At 49.3% G+C, this 23,699-nt stretch overlaps 1 protein-coding gene across 1 annotated transcript in view; it reads left to right on the forward strand.

Moving 5' to 3' along the window:
* MAP3K9 (mitogen-activated protein kinase kinase kinase 9) overlaps window positions 1-23,699 on the forward strand; it is a 79,529-nt gene that overhangs the window by 50,952 nt on the left and 4,878 nt on the right. Inside the window, exons 4-9 of the mRNA XM_004612312.2 lie at window positions 9,817-9,965; window positions 11,146-11,321; window positions 16,365-16,605; window positions 18,888-19,010; window positions 20,596-20,749; window positions 23,362-23,430. Coding sequence (XP_004612369.2) covers window positions 9,817-9,965; window positions 11,146-11,321; window positions 16,365-16,605; window positions 18,888-19,010; window positions 20,596-20,749; window positions 23,362-23,430 — 912 coding nt within the window. The remainder of the gene's footprint in view (window positions 1-9,816; window positions 9,966-11,145; window positions 11,322-16,364; window positions 16,606-18,887; window positions 19,011-20,595; window positions 20,750-23,361; window positions 23,431-23,699) is intronic.

Below are 23,699 nucleotides of genomic sequence, written 5' to 3' on the forward strand. Positions count from 1 at the left end.
AGGCTGTGTCTGTTGATAGAGAACTGAGAAAGGATGGGCCCCAAGCAGGCACCCAGGCCTTCAGAGTGAGAGATCAGACCAACAATTCTCCTGAGGGGTGGAACTTGTCCCCACTCCTGAGAGGGCAGGCCTCGGCCGAGAGACAGCCTCATGACTGGAGCACTGGGGTCACTGGAATACAAGGAGGGGTCCGAGGCTTTCATTGTATTCCATCCCCAAAGTTGGTGCTTCCCAGGGGTATGCTGTAAAGAGAGCCGTGAGTATGTTTCCCCCAGCCCCTTCCCCTCCCCCTGTCGATACCGGTCCTGTGATGAGCAGGGGTCCCACACATGCAAAGTTGTGGAGCCTGCAGAGTCTTAGGGGTGGTGCTTAGCTGCCCAGCTGCAGAGTTCGTGGGGGTAGCGGGGAGCCACACTTTGGTTGTCGTGCCTGCCCATGTGCTGGCTGGGGCTCCATTCCACTGTGGTGCTCTGCTCATGCTGGTTGCCTTGCTCACCAGAGGGCGCATTCCTGGCCTTGGTGCTCACCCCCCTTTTTAGTTGTGGTGCTCATCAGGGGTCACACCCTGGAGCCATGGTGCTAAAGTGCAGCTGCTAACAGTGCAGCCAGAACCACTTACAGTCCCGGGGATGTCAGACAGCACCGCTGCCGGGGACAAAGGCAGGGGTGCCCAGGTGGTGCTCAGTGCAGGTGGTGAAACCAGAAATCGAACTTGCAGCCTTACACTGGTGGGACAGGTGCCTTGCCATGGCGACATCACCTGGCCCCAGGTGTGTGGAGTCTAAATGGAAGCGTTATCAGAATAGCATTCACCTAACATAAAGGTCATCTTTTAGAACATATGTAAACATATGTAAAACATTTTTAAAGCGGCTTACTTGGCTAGTTGCGTATCATTTCTGAGTATCTGCTCAAATCCTCTGTCAGTTTCAAGATTGGGGTTTATGTGGCCAGAGAGATAATACTCATATGGTCCCCTGAGCACTGCTAGGATGGCCCCTGGGCTCAGAACTAGGAGTAACCCCTGAGCATCGGGGTGTGGCCCCAAACTCAAAGCAAAACAAAAATTTAAAACATTGAAAATTTTTAAATTGAGTTATATTGCTTCTATTTTTATACCAAAAGTTATTATTTATTTTTGGGCCACATCAGGCAGAGCTCAGGGGTTACTCTGGTGGGTTTGGGGAACCATATGTGATACTAGGGGCTGAACCATATGTGATACTAGGGGCTAAACCTGGATCAACTCTGTGCAAGTCAAGCACCCTGCTGCATAAACTGCTGCTCCAGACCCCACATAAAAAATTATAAATTATGAATGTACGTCTGTTATCAGGTATATGATTTGCTAATATTTAATATTTTTCCATTCTGTGGATTTTGTTTTTACTGTGTGTGTGTGTGTGTGTGTGTGTGTGTGTGTGTGTGTGTGTGTGTGTGTGTGTGTGTGTTGGAGGGCCATGCTATGCTGGCTACTCGAGCTAAGCATGTCTGTGTTTGTTTTGCTGGAACTCAAACCCAGGGCTTCACACATACAAAACATGGGCTCTACCACTTTTCCTCCCACTTTCTTTTCTTTTCTTTTCTCTTCTTTCCTTTTCTTTTCTCCTTTTTCTCTCTTTCTTTTTTCTTTTCTTCTTTCTTTTCTTTCTTTCAGAAAATATGCAACTGAGATTTTGATAGGGATCATGTTAAATATGTGGCTCTTGTTAGAAAGTTATTGTCCCTCTTTTTTTTTTCTTTTTGGGTGTACTCAGGAATTTCTGTACTCAGAAATTCTGTACTCAGGAATTACTCCTGGCGGTGCTCACGGGACTATACGGAATGCTGGGAATTGAACCCAGGTCGGCTGCGTGCAAGGCAAACGCCCTCCCTGCTGTACTATCGCTCCAGCCCCAGTTATTGTTCCTCTTAATGTTGCCTTCCATTCATGTGAAATGTCTTTTCCAAGTATTTAGGCTTCCTTTAATTGCTTTCAATATGTTCTGCAGTGTCTATATATTGGATTCTTATTTCAACACAAATTAATTGCCAAAGTGAAGTTGCTGTGAAAAACAAGAGTTGTCCTTAAAATATCTGATCAGGAATTGTTAGATTGAGCTGTGTATGGATACACCAGTCTCTGGTGGGGCAGCTCTGCCCCAGGAATCATTCAGGAACTCAGGTTTGTTTCAGGCTCTCAGTACATTGTTCTAGTCCGAGCAGTTATGTCCGAGTGATAGAGACTCGGGTGATAGAGAAGGGACTCCTTTTTGCAGGGCACAATGCAGCAAGCAGCTGTGGCTTGGAGGCAACTCTGCAGGTGCGAGTGTCACTCTGCACAGCTATTGCTGCTCGGGATCATGTGGGCATACCTAGCTCCAGGGTGCAGATGAATGGAGGCTCTCACAAGACCTCCATGCTCCCGGCTCAGTCTCTGCTTCCTTGCTTCCTTTGTGTCCAAAGGCCACACTCAGTGGCATGCCCGGGCTTCCATGGCCACCCCCCACAGTGCTTGGAGGGCCACGCTATGCTGGGGGCTCAACTCAGGGCCACGTGTGCTAAGCATGATCTCCGCCATTTGAGTGATCTCCCTGTCCCCCTGCTCCCGCCCTCTGCTAAGATTCTTAACACCAGTAAAAAGAATAGACTTGGGGAGGGGACAGCCATCCAGTGACCACCCTCAGCTTTACTTTTCTCCAGGGGAGACCGTGACTCCTCAGCCACTTGATCCATTGCTACTTCCTGTATTCCTGCTCATCTCTTCTGCCAGCTTGGCTGTGAAATCATTTAGGTTTTAGTGTCACCCACTCCAAGGACTTCTGCTCCTACCTTAAATTGGGCAGAGTTGTTTCTGGGGTGCAGACACTTTTTTTTATTGGAAGGGAAAGCCCAGAAGTCTGATGAAGGGTGTCAGAACTGTTAGGGAAGGAAAGGCAAGACGAGTACTGGGGATTGTTCATCATAGAAGGTGGCAGAACCTGTCAACTTGTACCCAGAGTGTCCTCGAGGACAAACTTTGAGGTCTTGTCCTGCAGCCACGGATCCTGAAAGCAGGCTGACATGTTACTGTACTCTTTGGAGGGAGGAGCTTGGAAGCAGATTCCAAATCCACTGCACTTGGGGTGAGGCAGCTTAAAGATGGTCACAGGGTCTGTTGCTATACTAGTTTGGTGGGTGAATGTGGTCTGAAAACAGTCCACCTTGCTCCCTTCCAGCTTTCTTAGCATCCATGCTACAGCGTTTCCTTTGAGAACATGATTGTTGAACCCACTAAAGGGGCCTTTGATCTGTCCCTCCTCAAGACTTTTCATCTAGGGACTGGAGTGATAGCACAGAGGGTGGGGTGTTTGCCTTGCACGTGGCTGGCCCAGGTTCAATCCCCGGCATCCCATATGGTCCCCCAGCATTGCCAGATTCCTGAGTGCAGAGCCAGGAGTAACCCCGAGCATCGGCTTGGTGTGACCCAAAAAGCAAAAAAAAAAAAAAAAAAAAAGAAGAAGACTTCATCTAAGTGGCTCCAAATGATCTTGCTCCTTTCCTGGAGAAAACGATTGTGGAATGTGTCTGTGACGGCATGGATACTGCAATTACTGGTACAGATTGTGATAGATTAGACTGTGTTAAAGACTGCATCTTTTTTCTTTTTTAAAAAAGTTTTATTGGAATGCCCTGCCACAAAGGCGGGGTGGGGTGGGGGGATGGGATTGGGAGGGTGGGAGGGATACTGGGTTCATTGGTGGTGGAGAATGGACACTGGTGGAGGGATGGGCTCTCAAACATTGCATGAGGGAAAAACAAGCACAAAAATGTGTGAATCTGTAACTGTACCCTCACTGTGACTCACTAATTAAAAAATAAATTAATTTTTTAAAAGTTTTATTAAAACACTGTGAATTACAAAGTTATTCATAGTTGGGTTTCGACATACAGTGTGCCATCACCGCCCCTTCCACCTCCCCGCCCCCCACAACCCCATGTCAGCTTCCCTCCACCAGTGTTCCCACGTGCCCTACCACCCCTGCCTTCCCAGCCCCAGCCCAGCCTGCCCTCTTGACAGGCACCTTTTGGTCATTAAAGTTTGGGACTCAGGATTTCAGCGTTGTTGACGGCGGTTTGGAAATCCAGCTGTCCCATTTCTTAACACCACCCATGTCCCTGAGTCCCCTTGATCCCTGCCCCCATTGGGTCTCCTTTCTAATCTCATGTCTTCCTCACAAGACTCCCCCCCACAGAGGTCCTGTGATTTCCATTTTGAGATGAGGTAACGGAGACGTAGAGGGCTTAAATCCTATTCGGCTTAGGTGGTAGAGGTAAATCTGGGATTAGAACTTGTCATGTGTCCCCTTGGCCAAAACTCATTGGTGTCAGCCCCAGAATGTGGGCGGATCTGGTTACCAAGAGCAGGAGCCCACTCAAGGAAGACCCTCCGGGTCACATCTCAGAGAGGTCTTGGGCATGTTAGAACTGACAGTTGGGCCGTCTGACACTGGCGCAGAACTAGCCACTCCGATGCTTATCCTTACTGTGTACTGCGAAGCAGCCCTCCCCCCTCCGCCCCTGCTACACCGCATGGAGATCTGTGCCTCTGGCTGTGGTTAATTATTGACACCAGGTGAATTCCTGAGGGTTGAAGCTTGGCAAGCGAGACCACCTGCGAGACTCCAGCAGCCCTGGGCGCTGGTGGCAGTCTGGTCCAGCTGCTGGGGCACCCTGGGGCAGTTTTCTAGTTGAGCTGATCTTCCAGGCTGCTTGTGAATGGTCTTGAAGATGTCTCTTGGCCTTCCCAAAGCTCTGGGTGGACATCAAAGTTAGGGTCCAGCCAAGATGAGTTCGTTACCTGGGGCAGGCTCTTGTCTCTTGGCTGTGGGAGATTGGCAGCAGGAGACCAGGGTGCTGGCCAGGCAGAAGAATTCCCAAGAGGGAATGGATCGATCCCAGAGTGGGTTGCCAATGAAGAGGGACTGTTTCCCCTTAGATGTATCAGAGAACAGGCAGGCATGGGACGTGTCTCACGGACAATACAGACACAGACGGACGAGGGAGCCCAGCAGTTTTCATCTTTTTCTGCAGTTCTGTCCCTTCTCTTTGTCATCACATCCTTCAAGGGCAAGAAGGCAGATGATTGGTGAGGCGGAGAGGGTCTGGGGAATGGGGTCAGTGGCACCTCCTGGGCTGCGCCCTCTGCAGGTGGGCTGAAGTATCCCTGTGGGGCGCCCAGTGCTCTGTCAATGGCACGGGTGGATGTGAAGGTATAGATGAGGTGTGTGTGTGTGTGTGTGTGTGTGTGTGTGTGTGTGTGTGTGTGTGTGTGTGTGTGAGAGAGAGAGAGAGAGAGAGAGAGAGAGAGAGAAACACTTCCCCATCTCTCCACATGGTGAGGGAGCAGACACTCATGGTCTGTGCCTCCATGGAAGAGAGGAGCGCTTGGGCTTTGAGACCCAGTCAAGAGATTGAGACCATGGGCTTTTGTCCCTGGGGTGAAGGTGCGTGTAGGTGGGTGCTGAGATGAGAATTGCCCCAGCCTAAGAATCTTACCATCAGGGCTGACAGTTCTGAGAGGACACCTGAGGGCAGCTGCCAAGCCCGGCCACTGCCCAGCTACTTTGACTTTGACTTTGAGTCATATAATTTTGGCAGGAAGTTTTCTTTGTTTTGTTTTAGAGCACCCAGCAGTGCTCAGGGCTTACACCTGGCTCTGTACACCAAGGGATAACTCCTCGAGGACTGGGGAGACCATATGTAGTACGAGGGATCAAACTCCAGTTGGCTGCATGCAAGGCGTGAGCCTTCCCCACTGTACTACCTTTCCAGCCCAATGGCACGAAGTTTGGCAGTAAAAATTCTTGATGGCATTTAGGGATTATTCGAGGTGCGAAGGGTAGCCTACAGGAGCATCTCACCATGTACTCATTCCCACACCCACCAACGCACTCACTCTCAGGGCCTCAGGCTGAAATTGAGTTCCTTGTTAAGACAAGACCTGACCAGCAGCTGTCAGCTGGATATTTCTTATGTCAAAGCACACAGAAATGTTCATGCAGTTTTCCAAAAAGGCTGGACCAGTCAGCATTGCAGCCTGCAGTGAATGAGAGTTCCTTTCTCCCCGTATCCACGCCAACGCTAGTTGTTCTTATTGTTTTTGATGTGTGCAAGTCTCTGTAGTGTGAGATGATATCTCATTGTTGTTTTGATTTACATCTCCCTGATGAATAGTGATATAAAGTACTTTTTCATAGGCCTTTGGGCCATTTGTATTTATTCTTTTGTTGTTGTTGTTGCTTTTTGGGTCACACCCTGCAATGCTCAGGGGTTACTTCTGGCTCTGCACTCAGGAATTACTCCTGGTGGTGCTCAGGGGACCATATAGGATGCTGGGAATCGAACCCGGGTCGGCCGGGTGAAAGGCAAACGCCCTATTAGTCCAGCCCCCATTTGTATTTATTCTTTGAGGAAGTTTCTGTCCCTCTATCTCCCCAATTTTTAATGGGTCTGGATTTTTTTTTCTTGTACAGTTCTACAGGCACCTTATGTATCTTAGATATTAACCCCTTATTGGATGAGTGTTGGGCAAATAAGTTTTCCCATTCTGTGGGCTATTTTATATCCTGATCATTGTTTCCTTTGAGGTGCAGATGCTTCTTAGTTTAATGTAGTCCCATTTGTCTATCTTTGCATCCACTTGCTTGGTCAGTGGTGTTTCATCCTGGAAGATGCCTTTAGCTACGGTGTCATGGAGAGTTCTGCCTTTGTTTTCCTTTATTATTACAGATTCAGGAAATAACCCAAGTGCCTGAGAACAGATGACTGGATAAAGAAACTATGTTACATTTACACAATGGAATACTATGCAGTTGTTAGGAAAAATGAAGTCATGAAATTTGTTTATACATGCATGGACCTGGAGAGTATCATGTGTGTGAAATGAATCAGAGGGATAGGGACAGACACAGAATGATCACACTCATTTGCAGGATATGAAAATAAACATAGTATATGAGAATAATACCCAAAGACAATAGAAACGAGGGCCAGGACTGGTCCATGGTAGGAAGCTTGCCACAAGGCGGGGGTGAGGGTGTGTGGGGGGCACATGAAACTGAGGGTAGGACAAAGAAGGGGACCACTAAGACCAAATAATTGGAAATGATCACTCTGGACAAGAGCTGAGTGCTGAAAGGAGAAAAAGTGGTATGTGTGATACCCTTCCAGTAACAGTATTGCAAGCCACAGTGCCAAGAGACAGAGATAGAGACAGAGACAGAGATGGGGGGGGGAGTAAGAGAGAGGGGGAAGGGAGGAAAGGAGAGTGAAGGAGGGAGGGAGGGAGGGGGAGAGAGAGAGAGAGAGAGAGAGAGAGAGAGAGAGAGAGAGAGAGAGAGAGAGAGAGGAGAGAGGTGTCTGTCATAGAGGCAGACTGGATGCCGGAGGGAAACTGGGTACATTGGTGGTGGGAAAATACACCGGTGAAGGTATGGGTGTTGGAACCGTGTATGACTGAAATTCAATCATGAGCAACTTCGTAACTATATCTCATGGTGATCAATTCTGTGGGTGCACACCAATTTATTTTTTTTTAAGCACACAGAGAAAATGGTAGTATCTGGAGGCAGCCACAGAGGCAGACCAGCCATGATCTGAGGTTCCGTGTGTGGGGTCCCCTGGGGTGGCCTGACACTGACACTGGTTGGCATGTGGCTCTCTGGAACCCTGCCAGGCCACTTGAGCGTGCTTGAGGGCAAGCCCAGGCCTCTGTGTGTGCTAATCCCCTCTCTGGGACACTGGCTCTTCGCTTCCTTCATGTGGCAGGGCCACGTTTAGCCCTGCTTCCACTCTGCTCTGGTTTGGGGGACTAGATAACGCCCTCGTCGTGTCTGTTGTGACTCATCTATCTAGAGACTTCTCCCCGCCCTGCTCCTCGCCAGGCCAGGATCCAACCCAGGGCCTTGCACGGCAGGCGTATGCTCCACCACTGAGCCACAGCCAGCTCCTCTGTGTCTCCTGTGGCCCTCTTTCTTCCCCTCTCTCTAACATCTTTTTCCCCAACTTGTGTCCCAGCTCCTGACACTGAGCTTGCTGCTTAGGAATTTTTTTTTTTTTATTAGTGAATCACTGTCGGGTAAAGTTACAGACTTACAAATTTTCATGCTTACATTTCAGTCACACAGTGATCGAGTACCCATCCCTCCACCTGTGCCCATTCTCCACCACCAGTGGTCCCAGCATCCCTCCCACCTCCCCCACCTTGTCCCCTTCACCCCACCCGACCAAGTTTAATGTGAACATAATGTGGTTCCTGAAAGACAACATTTTTTAACAAGCAGAGAAATGTCAGAACATTCAAGAGAAAAAGAGATGAGAGTTAGTTTAAGAATAACCATGATTTATTCCCTAAATGCCCTCAGTTTATACCAATACACCTATCAAACTTGATTTTTTTTATCTGCAAAATGAGGGTTCTAACCGGGTTTGTTGTGAGGACTCAAGAGGATGTTTAAAATGCCTTAGCATCCCTTTGTTCACAGGACACCATGACAAACTAACCATTGGGCTTGCTGCCATATTATGCAGCTTTTGGTTTTTCGCTGCTGGTGAGGTTTGAGGTTTGCAGTGAAACTTCAAGGAGCACCACTCTTCAGACTGTTCATACCCTCTTTTTTTCTGGCTCATACTTTTGTCTGCTTCTGTGAATTATAGGATAATTGTCATACTGAGCCTCATACTCCCCATCCTATCTCATCAGACTTGTGGAAAGACAGCCTTCGTGTAGCCCGCAGAGGGGTGGGAGGGGGCCCAAGCTCTCCCAACTGCTGCACTGCTTTGGGTCTCCCAGACAGCTCCCTGGGTGCCACAGAGGTCCCTGATCAGAACTTGCTCACGAGTCAATCTAGTGAACACTGAAAGAATCCTTTAGAGGAGCAAATCCTTTGTCTCATGCAGTCTTGGCTTAAATATAGCTGTGACTAAAACTGAAGTTTTAGTCTTCTTTTTCCTTCCTTCCTTCCTTCCTTCCTTCCTTCCTTCCTTCCTTCCTTCCTTCCTTCCTTCCTTCCTTCCTTCCTTCCTTCTTTTCTTTCTTCCTTTTAGGTCACACCTGATGATGCTCAGGGGTTACTCCTGGCTCAATACCCAGGAAGTATGCTGGCTGTGCACAAGGGACCATATGGGATGCCAGGAATTAAACCCGGGTTGGCAGTATGCAAGGCAAAAGCCTCTCCTGCTGTACTCTCACTCGGACCTCTCCTTCTGTCTTTTTTAAAGAACTGTCCGAGACTTCTCGGTTACCACAGCCATGTGTAAATGACTAGGAGTGGGGGTGGGTTTTTGAGCCACACCCAACTATGCTCAGGGCTTATTCCTGGCAGTGCATGGAGGACCCTGTGGGGTGCCAGGGATCAAACCGGATCAGCCACATACTTGGCAAAACCCCTCCATTATCTCTCCAGCCCCCTGAAGTTTTCTTAAAGCAAAAAGAAGCATAGACTTGGGAGGCTGCCTCTTCCCTTGGCTTATGACATTATCAACAAGAACAGAATAGCTGTGGCTGCAGATTTCTGGCTTGAACACGTGTTTAATACCATGGCAACCCGTGAGCTTGGTAGTGTTACTGCACTTGGCAAAGGGCTGGGGAACTTGGGAAACTCGCCTGAAGCCCAGAGCCCTGCCCCCAGAGGTGTTAGCTGCTAACCGTCTGCAGCCCCTTTCATGTCAGTGGGGCTCTTGGCAGATCTGATTTGTTAGTCTCCCTACCTGTTGGGGTGCTGGGCATGGCCTCACCTGCTCTCTCAGTGAAGTTGTGCCGGTGGTTCATTACTTCTCTCTTCTTCCTCTCCTTAGCTATGGGGTGCTGCTTTGGGAGCTACTCACTGGGGAGGTGCCCTTCCGAGGAATCGATGGCTTAGCAGTGGCTTATGGAGTGGCCATGAACAAACTGGCCCTTCCCATCCCTTCTACCTGCCCAGAACCTTTTGCCAAACTCATGGAAGGTAAGTGGCCCCTGGCCTGAAGCAAAGTGGAAACCGTTTACCGACCTACCAGCCCTTGGTTGGTTTGGGGCAGTTCTGCAGAATCGGCTACTACAAGAGGAGGTTAGGTTATTGGTCACCCCATGGGGGGGCACCTGTGAGTACTGAAAGAGATGCCTCAAGCTGCGTCTTCACCCTGCCACAGATATCTCAGAAAGGTCCCCCCTCCCCCCGTCCACCCATACCAAGGCTGTAGAGCTGAGTCAGTAAAGCCTACGGCCCAGTTTTCCCCAATACTGTTTTCTAGTATGAAACAAGAAAGTAGAACATCTTTTATTTCCGATGTCTCAGTGTATTGCACATAGAAATGAAGGAAATCTGTAAAGAATGGAGTGCCAAAAGGCACCTAGTCAAACCCTTCACTTTTGCAGGTGAGAACCCCAAAGCCCCTTGGGGTGGCCACTTCTCTTAGTTAGTGGCTGAGCTGAGAGGAGAAAGAACTCACTTTTCTCAGCTCACTCTCCAGTCCCTTTGCTCTTTGCCTTCCAATCAGCCTGAGGTGCAGTTGCTTATTGCCAGAACTGTGTCCTGCAGTCACTAGGAAATTGTGAATTGCCCCATCCCGAGGATTTTCTTTCTTTCTTTTGTATTATTGTTGCTACCTGTGAAGTATTTGATACGCCAAAAACAGTAAAAACAAGTCTCACAATGGAGACATTACTGGTGCACACTTGAGCAAATCGATGAGCAACAGGATGACAGTGACAGTGACAGTGACTATTGTGGGGAGCCACACCTGGCTATGCTCGGGGGCTACTCCCAGCTTGGAGCCTGGGGGTTGCTCCTGGCCTTGCTCACAGGTCCTCGTGTGGTGCTGGGGATGGACCCCGGGCTTTCCGCATGCCGTGCGTGAGCTCCGCCCTTTGAACTGTCTGCCCTGGCCTGGACTTACTTTCTTTGCGCTGAATCAATAATCAGAATTGACTAGATGAAAGTAGATCCTCTGCTTTCGATTTCTAGTTCCACTCTGTCGGTGGCAGCTTGCTTGACTTCCCAAGTCCTGTTTGAGGTGACCTAAATCCCAATCTGTTTCAGAAAGGAGAAAAGGAAGGGTTTCTTATGGCCTGAGAGGTCCCAGGCTCTCCTGCATGCTGTGTTTGCATCTGACCGTTCATTCTCTCTGCTCACATGTTCCACGCAGCTTGCTGGAATCCTGACCCCCATTCCCGACCATCCTTCACGAATATCCTAGACCAGCTCACGACCATCGAGGAGTCTGGTTTTTTTGAAATGCCCAAGGATTCCTTCCACTGCCTGCAGGATGACTGGAAACATGAGATTCAGGAGATGTTTGACCAGCTCAGGGCCAAGGAAAAGGTAAGATGAGACAAGGATAAGGCCCTTATTGAACCGGAGGAACCTTCTCCACTCCAGCCCCTGGGCTGATTCCCACGTGAGCTTCTCCCTGCGTGGTTTGTTCTGTGTGGCACTTCCCTTGCCCTCGTCCCCCCCCCCCACATTCAGGGTTCTTTATGCCTCGGGTGTGCTGCACAGCGGGACCTGCTTGACATTCTTTGAGGATATAGCAGGAGTTAGGTGGAGGAGCCTTGGGGCCCTGGCTCTCCTCCCAGGGCCTCTGCCTTAGTGGCCACAGAGGAGGTCCAGTGGGCCGATCACAGCAACAGCTGCCCAGCCCTGCCCACTGAAAAAATGGGAAGGTTCTAGGAAAGAGACAAGGTTCCGGGGCTGGTTTGCTCCTGATGGAGGGATCCTACAACCCGGAGAACAAGTATCAGAATACCCTATTCCCGTCTGTTGGTAAAAGAATCAGAAATAGCATCAGAGCTAGAAATAACCTCAGGTCTGAAATGGTGGGCAGTGGTGGGGAGGGGCGTTTTTCATGGTTTTTTTGTGAGGACTCTAGCCCCCAACCAGTGAGAGAGTTCAGAGACTCATCGCCCACTAGGTGTCTGCTTTTTTTTTTTTTGTCTTGGTAGCCCTTCTCTCAGGTGTCTGCATGGTGGCCAGTGTCCGAGTGATGTGGCCAATCAGAGACAGGAATATTGCTCATCCTGTAAGGGTGAGGCAGGGGTTATAGCTGGGACTTTCTCTTCTTCCATGCTTCCCACCATAGGAGTATTGGGCACAGCAGGATGATATTAATAACTAAAGTTGGTGCTAGGGAGATAGCTCAAAGGGCTGGGGCAGTTACAGGGTCCTGAGTTCATTTCTCTAGCATCACTTGGCTTCCTGATCACTGCCAGATGTGACCCTGATGACCCCCAGCCCCCAGCAGGACTGGAGAGGCACCCAGTCCTCCCCACCCCCCCAAAAAGTGAACTTAGTAGCCAAATTATATATGTCTTTATGACTTCACAGCTCTTACCCTTGCAAGAGTTGATGAATGGGCAGAAGAAGTAGTACAGGGCTTAGGGCACCAGCCTTGCATGCAGGCGATCCAGGCTCCATCCCTGGTACCACATGTGGTCCCCTGAGCACCACCAGATATGTCCCACCTCTTAACAAAAATGAAAAAAGGAGACCTTGATGTTACGGTGATAAGCATAGCTGCCTTTCCTCAAAATAAAGATCTGATGCAATCTTTTCATTCAGGATTTCATTCATGAGGTCTTAGCGTACTTACTGGCACTAACATCTAAAGTGGATGTTGTGGGGCTGGATTGATAGCACAGTGGGTAGGGCATTTGCCTTGCATGCAGCCGACCCAGGTTCAATTCCCAGCATCCCATATGGTCCCCTGAGCACTGCCAGGGGTAATTCCTGAGTGCAGAGCCAGAAGTGACTCCTGTGCGTCACCAGGTGTGACCCAAAAAGCTAAAAAAATAATAATAAATAAAGTGGATGTTGTGGTTTATTTTTTTATTTCAAAACTAAGAGGCAATAACTTGTGTACATGAAGAAGTAGAACCTTAAACTTAGGTCATTTAATTAGATTCATCTTTCCAGTATATTACTATTTCTCAAAACAAAGAAGTAAAAAAAAAATCCTTTCTGGAGCTGATTTTAAGGGATTAAACTTTTTCACGCAACACTATAGTTCTAAACACAGCATTTTCCATCAAATCACTAAGCACTGTGCTGGGGTGAGACTGAGCTTCTGTGAAATCGAGGGACCCTCAGAAGGAGCAGGGGGTGAATCTATACTGACCACTGAATGGAAGGAGGAAAAGATGATTTCTATAACGAATGCTTTTTTTCCCCCCTTTTTGTTTGGTGGGGTGGGGGGGCAGTGGGGGGAATGTCACATCTGGAAGTATAGGCCAAAGGGGCTGTGGCTGGCTCTGTGCTTGGAGTCACTTGCAGCGGTGCTCAGGAGACTGTCCCGTGGAGGGCCTGAACCCACTCCTCCCGCATGCTAAGCTGTTAAGCTCCATCCCGGGCCCCCTGGGTTGAATGATGAGCCAAAGAGAGGAGACCCCAGAGTCGTGGGCCTTCTGTTTGTTTGGGTGTTGTTCGAGGACCACACCCAGGGGTCATTCTTGGTGATGCACAGAGACTCTGGTACTAGCTATTCAGCCCGGGGCTCCTGCACGTGAAGCTCTCTCTCCCCAAACATTAATCTCTTAGTAGACCGAGAAGTCTCTGGCTCTTACTTACAATGGCATTAAAGGGTACAGGTCAATAAGAAAAATCAAAGTTGGGTTTTGTCAATTGGGAGTTACCAGGAAAAGTCAAACTTGTTCTCACAGTACCTGACATTTGTAGCACATGTATTATGCGTCACGGCGTTTTAAAGCCGTGTATATCCTTACATAATCTTTAGGTCGGTTACTAGTTACCCGGTATAACACAGGCCTGTGATGTCAGTACGGTTCACCACATTTTGTATCTGATGCCTGTAATAAGTTGCCTAGAGGGGACCATCCATTTGATACATTTGTTTCAAAGTCCTGGCTATGCTGTGCTGCCTCTCTGTTAAAACTCTGGTAGTGGACTCGGTAAGGGAGAGGGCGATGGGAAAAGAACTTTCTCTGGGGAGATTCCTCTTAAATTACTGAATGTGGAAGATGTAGTTTGTCTGCTATGAAGTCGATCCCCACTTCAGTGTTTCACAGGAGGGGATTGACTCTCTTTGGGGGTCTTCCAGCAACTCAGTGCTGTTGGGCAGCCTTCTTCAAATGCCAAGATTGGGCTCACTCCTCGGCTGCCTTCATTCTGCTGTATGTAGGTCCTGTGGGCGTGGGTTGGTGTCTGGGTTGCTGTTTGAGTACCTGAAATTAAGGGACTTCAATCCAAATCTTCCCTGAGACGAAGGGCGGGCCAAGCAGGAGGGTTTGAAAAGCGAGCAGCAGCTTCCGCTCCTGTGCCTTTGGCGTCTAGCAGTGCAACCAACCAAGCAAGAATATTCTTGCTTGTTCTTCCGTGTTTGTTGTTTTTCTCCTGATGGGGAAAAAAAAACCCCACAAAGTAGTAGGTAGGACAAGGGAAGCAAAGATTTGAGTTACATACAACAGTGAATCTTGGGGGCCTTATTTCGCCATAGAAGTTCACAAGTTCAAGCTCGTCTCTCAGGCACTTGACATGCATCTGTGCTCCCATAAAGAATCGCATTCATGAAAGTGCCTTCTATCTACTCCTTACTTTGCATTCATGTATTCACTGACTCAACAGTTACTCAATAACTCCTGAGCATCTGCCACAGACCAGACAGTTTTCAAGGTGCTAAATCCTCCCTCGTTTCTCTCCTTCTCCATCACTTTGGTGCCTATTTTGATAGTCTCCTGGGATCGGGGTGGGGGACAAGCTGAAAATTTCTCAACATCAGATTTTTATTCCCATCTTGTCTCTGTTCTCTCTTCCCGCCACTCAGCTTTTCCCAGACTATTTGTAGCCGTAGATTTCCTCTCCACAGTAATTGGTCCTAGTCCAGAATGACATCTTACGAGGGATCATCTCATGGCTGCATTTAAAGTTTCAACCACAAAAGTGTTGCCCTGGCTGCTTGTCAAAGAACCTTCCCCCTTTTCAGACAAGATTCTCTCAGGTTGTTGACATGAAAGCTTCTTAAATTTTGTCTCCTCCACCCACCTTCTCTTTTCATCCCACACGTGGGAAAACCAGGGTTAACAGCTTAGATTCCAGATTTTCCCGTTGGATTCACATGCTTTGTCCTCTTGGCTGTTTTCTCCCTCCCCTTTCCTGGTTCTCTATCCTCCGGCCTGGTGGAGGGGACGCAATACTGGATTTGTTTATAAGTTCATGCAGAGGGAACAGCAGAGTCAGGCAAGAGGTACTGCCCCCCTGCAGGACAGAAGGGAGCAGTGTGGTGAGGATGAGGGCTCCAGATGGCGCATTATCCCAGTTCTACCCCTCCAGCCTTCTGGCTCCAACTCTCCTGTGGACCAGTGTCACCGCTGCCCTTGAGACGCCCCAGAGATGTGTCCCGCTCTGAGGTTCATCCTTTCTTCCATTGAACAGTTCCAAGGGTGTGTGATACAGCAGCAGCAACTCTGGTTCCAGGGTGAGCACTTGGCAAAGCCTGCAGGAAATGTTCCCTGTCCTCTTTGCCGTGTGGTCACAAGCCTTCCCTGGCAAAGACTTGTCCTTTGCCGTCAGCTGAGAGATTCAAACCGCTTGCCTCGGTAGATTCGCTCACTGTGTAAACACATCGAGGCCTCGTACCTCACCTGCCTTCTCATTAGCCACCCTGGAAATCTATTTATGCCTGTTTAAATGTTAAGTTATGCCCGAAGCGTGATTCATTTATAGCAGACATGCTTGAAGGTAGATCGCATTATGTTGGCTCTGTTTTGCTTGGTTTTTTTAATCCTTTATGAGGTGGGGTGGAGTATAACCAAGCCAGTGGTGTAAAATTCAAATGCTTGCTTGTGCCTTCTGCCCAAGCCCTCATTTCCCCATAATCATGGGCAGTTCATGTTTACTTGGGAGTTGGGAGGCCTCCCAAGCGGTTTTTCAGGAGGCCCGGGGTGGGGGCGGGGAGGGGGGGTCACTGGCAGCTGAGCCAACTGGATCAGCAATTCCATGCAAGACTTGAGAATACAGCATTTCTCAAGGCCTTGTGGGCGCTGGGCATTACCCAGGCAGCCCTGGCAGTGTGGGGGTCTCCAAGGCCATACTTGGCAATGCTGGCGGGAGCAGAGGGGCATGTAGCCAAGTCAGACTCAGACAAGGTCCCTTGAAGGTAGTTTTCACCAGTGAGGAAGGAGCACCTGGGGTCCCTCTGTCTCTGGCACTTGGCCTGTAGCCATAGTTACTCTCGTGAGGCCCCCAGGGGGCTGTTGTGAGTCTTCCTTTCACCACGCATGGGAGTTAGATGGTCATTCACCAGCGCACAAGTGAGCCCCCTTGAGGGGTGGAGGAGCTCCCAAATCTCGTCCCCTGTACCCCCATGGACTGAGCACCCCACTCTCCTCTCGGGCCGCGCTGCCCACCGCACAGGAGCTTCGCACGTGGGAGGAGGAGCTGACCCGGGCCGCGCTGCAGCAGAAGACCCAGGAGGAGCTGCTGCGGCGGCGAGAGCAGGAGCTGGCAGAGCGGGAGATCGACATCCTGGAGCGGGAGCTCAACATCATCATCCACCAGCTGTGCCAGGAGAAGCCGCGGGTGAAGAAGCGCAAGGGCAAGTTCCGCAAGAGCCGGCTGAAGCTCAAGGACGGAAACCGCATCAGCCTCCCTTCCGGTCAGTGGCCAGGCCCAGGGCGAGCTGGGAGCCGGTCGGCCTCTGGAGTGTGGCGAGGGATCTGTGGGAGCAAGGGACTGAGCGTGGCCACGTGAGACCCCGCCCCCCCACCCCGGCTCCCAGACTCGAGCGAGATCCAAGTGGGCCAGCCCCTCCCTTGGAAAGCCTGGTCTGTGGGAATGAGGACCCCCTGCTTGAGTTTTGTCTGTTTGGGGACCACCCTGGGCAGTGCTTAGGGGTTCTGGCAATCAAAGGGGCTCAAACCTGGGGCTCCCAAAGATAAAGCTTGTGCCCAGCCCTTTGAGATGAGGTGGAGGGAGAGGCTGAATGTGACTAAACACAGAATAGGAAGTGACAGGGCTGGAGAGACTGTCTAGTGACTAGGACACTTGGCCTGCATGTGGCCGATCCGGGTTCTATCCCCAGCGCCACATATAGGCACCTGAGCCCTGCCAGGAGTGCAGAGCCAGGAATGAGTCCTGAACACTGCCAGGTTTGGACCAAACCTTCCCAGCCCCAAGGATAGAGATGATGTCAGGAGAGAGGCTGGTGGGCCCAGGCAGCAGGGGCCTGCACGGATGGTGCTCACTCATGTAGGCCTCGGGCACGTCTCACTGGAGGAGACGAAATTGCCCAGTTTGTATGTGTGAGACAAGAGAACTCGTGCCTCTGCAAAATAACTCATTCCAGATGTCTTTAGAGAGCTAGGTTTCACTAGCATTTTTGAGAGTAAGAATCAAAGTATACTCATTTTATTCACATGTAACCTTTCAAAAACACAGTAGCCCAACAAAGGCACTTTTTCAGCAGCATGCACAGGCTAGGGAAAGTGCAAGAGAAATATGAAACGATGAATTAGAATCTTGATGGTGTGTAATGTACCCATGAAGAGAATTGAGTGCTCAAGTGTGTGTTGAAGATGGAAAAAAAAATTTTTTTTTTTGCCATTGGATTCTGAAGCTAATTAGAAGTTAAAGGAACCAAAGGGGAAAGGCCCAGCGTGAGTAGCACTGGATGGCTTTGAGCACTGGGAACTTGTTCAGTGACATTCCGTGAATGTGTTCCTGGGACATGTTTACCACTGCACATTTCTTTCTTTGCCAGCAACACAGTCCTTAAGCCCTCTGGAAGCAGCTAGCCTGTGCCAGTGTACTGCTGGCTAGGAGAGAGCGCCTAGGAAGGGGAGAGCGTCCCCACCCCGGGCCCTTGTCACCAGAAGTGGGGGACTAGGTACAGTTAAAGGACTGTTTTGTATATCTCGCTGGTCGATGAGAAACTCAGAGCTGTGTGTTTCATATCCCTTACGGGCGGCTGCCCGTGACACGCATCGGTCTTGGGGCCCCCCGCTTTCCTAGGTTTCCTCGCTTCCCTTAGTTCTTGTTACCCTTTCCTGGCTGCACTTAGTGAGAAGCATCCCTCAGTCTTCCTGCTTTGGTCTCTGAGAAAAGGGTCATGTACTAATGGATTCTAGAAAAACAAAGAATTTGAGAGGCTGTAGAGATAGTACTGTGGGTAGAGTACTTGCCTTGCATGCTGCCGACCTGGGTTTGATCCCGGGCATCCCCTATGGTTTCTTGAGCACCACCAGGAATGATCCCTGAGTGCAGAGTCAGGAATAACCTCAGAGTATCACTGGGTGTGACTGAATGAGTGAAAGAAAGAGAAGGGAGGGAAGGGGAGGGGAGGGAAATGGAGGGGAAGGGATAGAAAGGGAGGGGAGGGGGAGGAGGAAAGAAGTTTTAGTTGTATGTTGTAGAATGATTAGCAAGGTCTCATGATTCTGTTATACATGTGATCTTTTTATTTTTGTATCTTTTATTTTTTTGTTTTTGTGCTATACCTGGCAATGCTCAAGGGTTATTCGTGGCTCTGCACTCAGGAATTACTTTTGTCAGTGCTCAGGGAACTATATAGGATACTGGGAATCAAACTCAGTTTGTCCTCATGCAAGGCAGATGCCCCCTACCCACTCTACTATTGCTCCAGACCTCTACATATGAACTTGTTCTAAACTGTTCTTAATAATACAGTCTCTAGGCAGTTCCATGCTGTCGAATGTGGCCCACCATGGTAATGATTTTCCTTCTCCACATTCATCTTGCTATGCCCCTTTTGCAAAAAACACCTCAGAAACAGAACTTTTCCTGCAACCTCCAGAAACAACTGCTGTGTTTCTGGGGGTCTGCCTCTTAGGCCTGCCTGGAAATGTCCATTGAGTTGAACGTGGGGAGGGGGAGGAGAGAAATTCTAATGCACACACCTGGCTTGTCTTTCCCAAGCAGATTTCCAGCACAAGTTCACCGTGCAGGCCTCCCCCACCATGGACAAAAGGAAGAGTCTCATCAGCAGCCGTGCCAGCCCTCCTGCAAGCCCCACCATCATCCCTCGCCTTCGAGCCATCCAGTGTGAGACTGTTTCCCAAATTACGGGGCCAGAACACACCAGGGGCACCTGTTCCCTGCTCTGTCCAGCCACCGATGGTCCGGGCTTGCTCCATCCATAACTTCTGCCACCTCTCCTCGACAATGTGTCTATCCATGCACATATGTACGCAAACCCTCAGCCCTCCCCTTGTCTCTCTCCATGAACGTTACCGCGGCCTCCTCTGCCCTTGACTGTCAGTCGCTTACCAGCCAAGGGGTTTGTGGGTATGGACAGGAGCTTCAGTCGATCCCAGAGCATTTTGGGAACTGGTATGTGGGAGGGGTACAGGTTGGTACCCTGACCTGGAGGCTTTGGGAACTCTCCAGTGTTTGGGCCATCTTTGTTTCCCTTTTGTTCGTGCTCCCAAAAAGGGTTCTCTCAAAATATAGATCCTCAGTAAACTTGCCAGATAAAAGTTTAGGAAAGGCTAATCCTGGACCTATTTTACTTTTACTACAGTGTCCACAGAGAGGAAATTATATATACACACACCACATATATGTACATATGCACATGTACATGTGTATGTGTGTGGATAAAATAATTTCCCTGATTTAAAGAGAGATTTTTGTCTTAAAACAGCAGCCATGAAACGAGTGGATTTCTGACTTTCTTGGAAAAGTTAGTTCCCATCAGTGGATTTCCCACTGCCTGGCAGGCTGCTCCGCCCTGTTCCATAGCGTGCCTCAGGGCCCTCAGCCCCGACTTCTGGGTAATTTGGTCATTTTATGATAGAAGCCCAGTCTTAGGAGCCTGTAGCTCCCCATCTTGCTCTCTGTAAGCTGTGGCAGAAAACTATTCCTTCTCCTCTTACCTCTGAGGCCTCTTCCTTCCCTTCTCTGACACCTCACTTCCTTGTCCATTGTCCTGAATTTCTCCCTTCCGTTTTAGCACTTGCCCACCAAAATTCCTGTACCACATTTTCCTTGCCCCTGATTTATTTTTTACACCGACTGGCTTCCCCCCTCTGCAATCCCCATTCCAGTGCTACCTAACAAAACAAATCCCTGAGTCAGACCTGGTTGGAACCTGCCATCTGACTGGTCTGTACCTCCAGCATTTTGTGGGGCTGAGAATCTAGGGAGTGTCCCCTAGATTCCGTTCGTTGAAAGTACTAACGGATTGGTGACTGAAAGCTCCATTACTTGCCTAGAAGATTCCCTTTGGCCAGAGAGAGTTATTGAAGAAGTCTTAACTTCCCTGCTGCTCCAAGTGCGTGCGTGTGCACACATGCATGTGTCTCCACACACGAGTGTGCATGTGTGGACATGCATATTTGCACAAATGTGTGCATGTTTTGCCTATGTGGGTATAGGTGTGTGTGCATGCATGTGTGTATACCTGCACATATTCTATGTGTATACACGTGTAGCTGTGTGTGTGCATGTATATGTGTGTGTGTAAAGGAATATTTGTGTGTGTGCATGGGTATATGTGTGCACGATGTGTGTGTGTGTGTGTGTGTGTGCGTGCCTGCGTGTGTGTGCCTGCCTGGTGGGATAGAGGCTAGTTTGGGGGGGTCCTATGTCTGTTTTCCAGAGACCATCAAACCTTTATTATTCACAGTGACACCAGGAGAGAGCAGCAAAACCTGGGGCCGTAGCTCCGTCGTCCCAAAAGAGGAAGGGGAGGAGGAAGAGAAGCGGGCCCCCAAGAAGAAGGGACGGACGTGGGGGCCTGGAACGCTGGGTCAGAAGGAGCTTGCTTCAGGAGACGAAGGGTAAGAGACAGACGATGGGAAATTATTCTTTCTACTTGTAAATGGGGGCACCATTTTTATAAAATGCAAACTGCACTTTCCACTCCCCCTCTGTTGTTTCGCCACGCTCAGAGATAGGCATCTTGATCTTTACAACAGTTTTCCAACCTGCTTGTTCCCTGCAACTACCTAGGCAGGGGGGAACAGAAAGGGTCAGGTGATGGGTATTTCTGGCTTTGTGGGCAGGCAGTCTCTGTTGTAACTCCTACACTGCAGCGTCAGACCACGGACCATACAGAGGTGGACGGAGTATGACTAACCTCAGAGGAGCAGGTGGTGGCAGGTTTTGGCTCACTCTGCAGTTTCCCGACCCCTGGGGGTACCCTCAGAGTAGGGAGGGCCCCCCCAAGCATCCCCTAAATGTGAGGAATTTGCTTGGGTGCTCTACTTCCACCAATTTCTTCCTCCGAAAAGAACACCCATTGAGAGGAAAGAGAAGGAAGCGCAGAGGTTGTGGGGTTTCCTTGACTGTCATGGAGTTTTCTTCCTGGAGCAGGGGCTGGTGGAATAGCCCAGCCCTGACTGTGGCACCTTTCCTAGGAGAACTTCCCTTGGATCTCAGGCCCGCACACCCCTCTGGGCAAAACTCCGGGCACACCTTTGTACCTGGGATGTGTTTGGGTTCTCACTGGGGGCTTGTGGCTTCAGAGCCTCAGGTTCTTCCCAGGCCAGCCTCTTCCTGGAGACTGTTGGTGACTTGCAGAGGCCTGGGTGTGGGCTGTGTGGTGCCTGTGAATGATACTGGCCCAGAACCTGGCACTGTCTCCAGATCAGTCCTTTGGAGTCATCGTGGAGTCAGTGTTTGTGTTTGTGAGGTGTCTGGATGCAGAGCTGGCATTTGGGGTGGGCATATGGTGTTGACTCTGGCGGGACACTGTTATTTAGTAATCTCAGGCAGAAATTTAATAATTTATTGTCTAATAATCCCATGCAGAATTTTCATGTGGATCCTGTTTCACAATAGTTTATACCTTCTTTGCTTGGTCTTAGAATTCAGAACCAAATTTCCTGGCTTTTGTAGGTGTGAGGATAAGCAGCTACTTCCTTCACCCTTCTCAGTAGTTTTCCAAAGAGCTCCCGAGATTGGACATTAACATTGGACATAACAGGTGCCTTGAATTTGTAGTTGGCCACAGTACATATTCAAATGCAACTTTCCATGTCTGAAATCTGTTTTCTGTGGAATGTGAAAATGACACTTTGGTTCATAAAGACTACCTGTTTGCAAAAGACTAGGCTCTAGAAATCTCTGGATACCTTAGAATAGAACATTTATGTTGCTTCCTTAATGTGGGGTGTGCGGGGGAGCTTTGAGGCCACAACCAGCAGTGCTTGGCAGGATCCTCACTCCTGGTGATGTTGGGGGGACCATGTGGGGCTGAAGATTCAACAGGGGTCAGCTGCAAATAAGGCAAATCACCCACCTCTGTACCATCTGGCTGAAGAATAGAACATTCGAAGTATAGAGCAAGTTCCTAAGCTACTTGAGAATCCATTTATTAAATCCTCTGGATCTGTCCATTTTTGGCTCTGTTAAGTTCTGTGAGAGCAACAAACTCCTCCATTTGTTCTTTGAACCCTGGACTAGAATAGGGTTGAGCTGGGGGTGGGAAACTTAGTCAGAATGAGTTCCTTAGTATTTCCTGAATCAGTGTGATTCTCGATTACATGTGGTCAGCCATGGGTCCCAGTGGTTCCTCAGGACTGCTTCACTTAAACACATTTTGTTTGTTTGTTTTATTTGCTGCTAGTAAATTTCCCTTAGTTCATGTTACAAAATATTGTGGTTGATTTTTTTTTTTTTTTGCTTGGGTCAGAGGGTCAGGCGGTGCTATTGGGACTATACTTGGCATTACTCGGGCTTTCTCCTGGCATTGTGCAGAGGGGTTACTCACAGTGGTGCTTGGGAGACCATGTGTAGTGCCAGAGTTTCAGCCCAGGATCGGCCTCATGCAAGGCAAGCACCTTAACCCCCCTGCACTATCTCCCTGACTCATGTTACCAAATATTAACTTTGGCGTTTCCTTCCTCCCATGTATAGATTTGCCCTCATAGACTTTTGAAGCAGTTCAAAATAGCATGACTTACTCTTTCATGATTTTAATTCCTATTGGAGAAATAAAAGTACCTTCTGTTCAGTCTCAGGAAAGACCTCTCTGATATTAGAACTGTTTGCATGTCTAAGATATTTCTAATTTTAGTCCCTCTTGATGAAGAAAGCATGTTCTGGCATAAACTCACCGTGAATTCAGTGCTGTTAAGTTTCACCCTTTGGAAGAACATGGCGCACCAATGCAGGAACCCTGGGCACTGTGTGGAGACTCACAGACCCCTGCAGTCATGCTCTGGCTGCCCAGGGACCCTGCTGCCGCTTGTTGGAAGGCCCTGGGCCGGTGACAGCTCAAGCAGGGCTGTCTGGTTAGGAATCTGTCATGGTGTGGGCTTTGCTGTCTGCTTGTGGATAAGGAGAGGGCCGCTGGCTCTTGAACCAGAGTCCGTCCTTGGCATTCTCAAATGGGTGAGCTGGATGTACCCTACTGTTGCCTGCTACTGTTTCTCTTTATTCATTGAAGATCCCCTCAGAGACGTGAGAAAGCCAATGGCTTAAGTGTCCCATCAGAATCTCCACATTTCCACTTGGGGTGAGTCCAGTCCTCACCCTTCCGTCAAATGCGTTGGTAATCCCTGCTTCCGTGTCCATGTTTTCTCAGTGTACCCCGTGCAACCAAACCTCATTGTTGCCAGGGCTGTGCTGACTTTATTTTTGGAAGCAACACCATGGTGCACCTTGGGAAAGGTCTATGTTGGTCTGACTCTCCCTTGCCTCACTGTTCTGTTCACTCCCAAGGTTAGGGTGCTCCTGGCTCCCATAGGGTTAGGGAGACTGGACTGACTAGCCTTCCCTCTTTAC

This window comes from Sorex araneus, chromosome 3, assembly GCF_027595985.1.
Source record: "Sorex araneus isolate mSorAra2 chromosome 3, mSorAra2.pri, whole genome shotgun sequence".
In the NCBI taxonomy this organism is placed as follows: domain Eukaryota; kingdom Metazoa; phylum Chordata; class Mammalia; order Eulipotyphla; family Soricidae; genus Sorex; species Sorex araneus.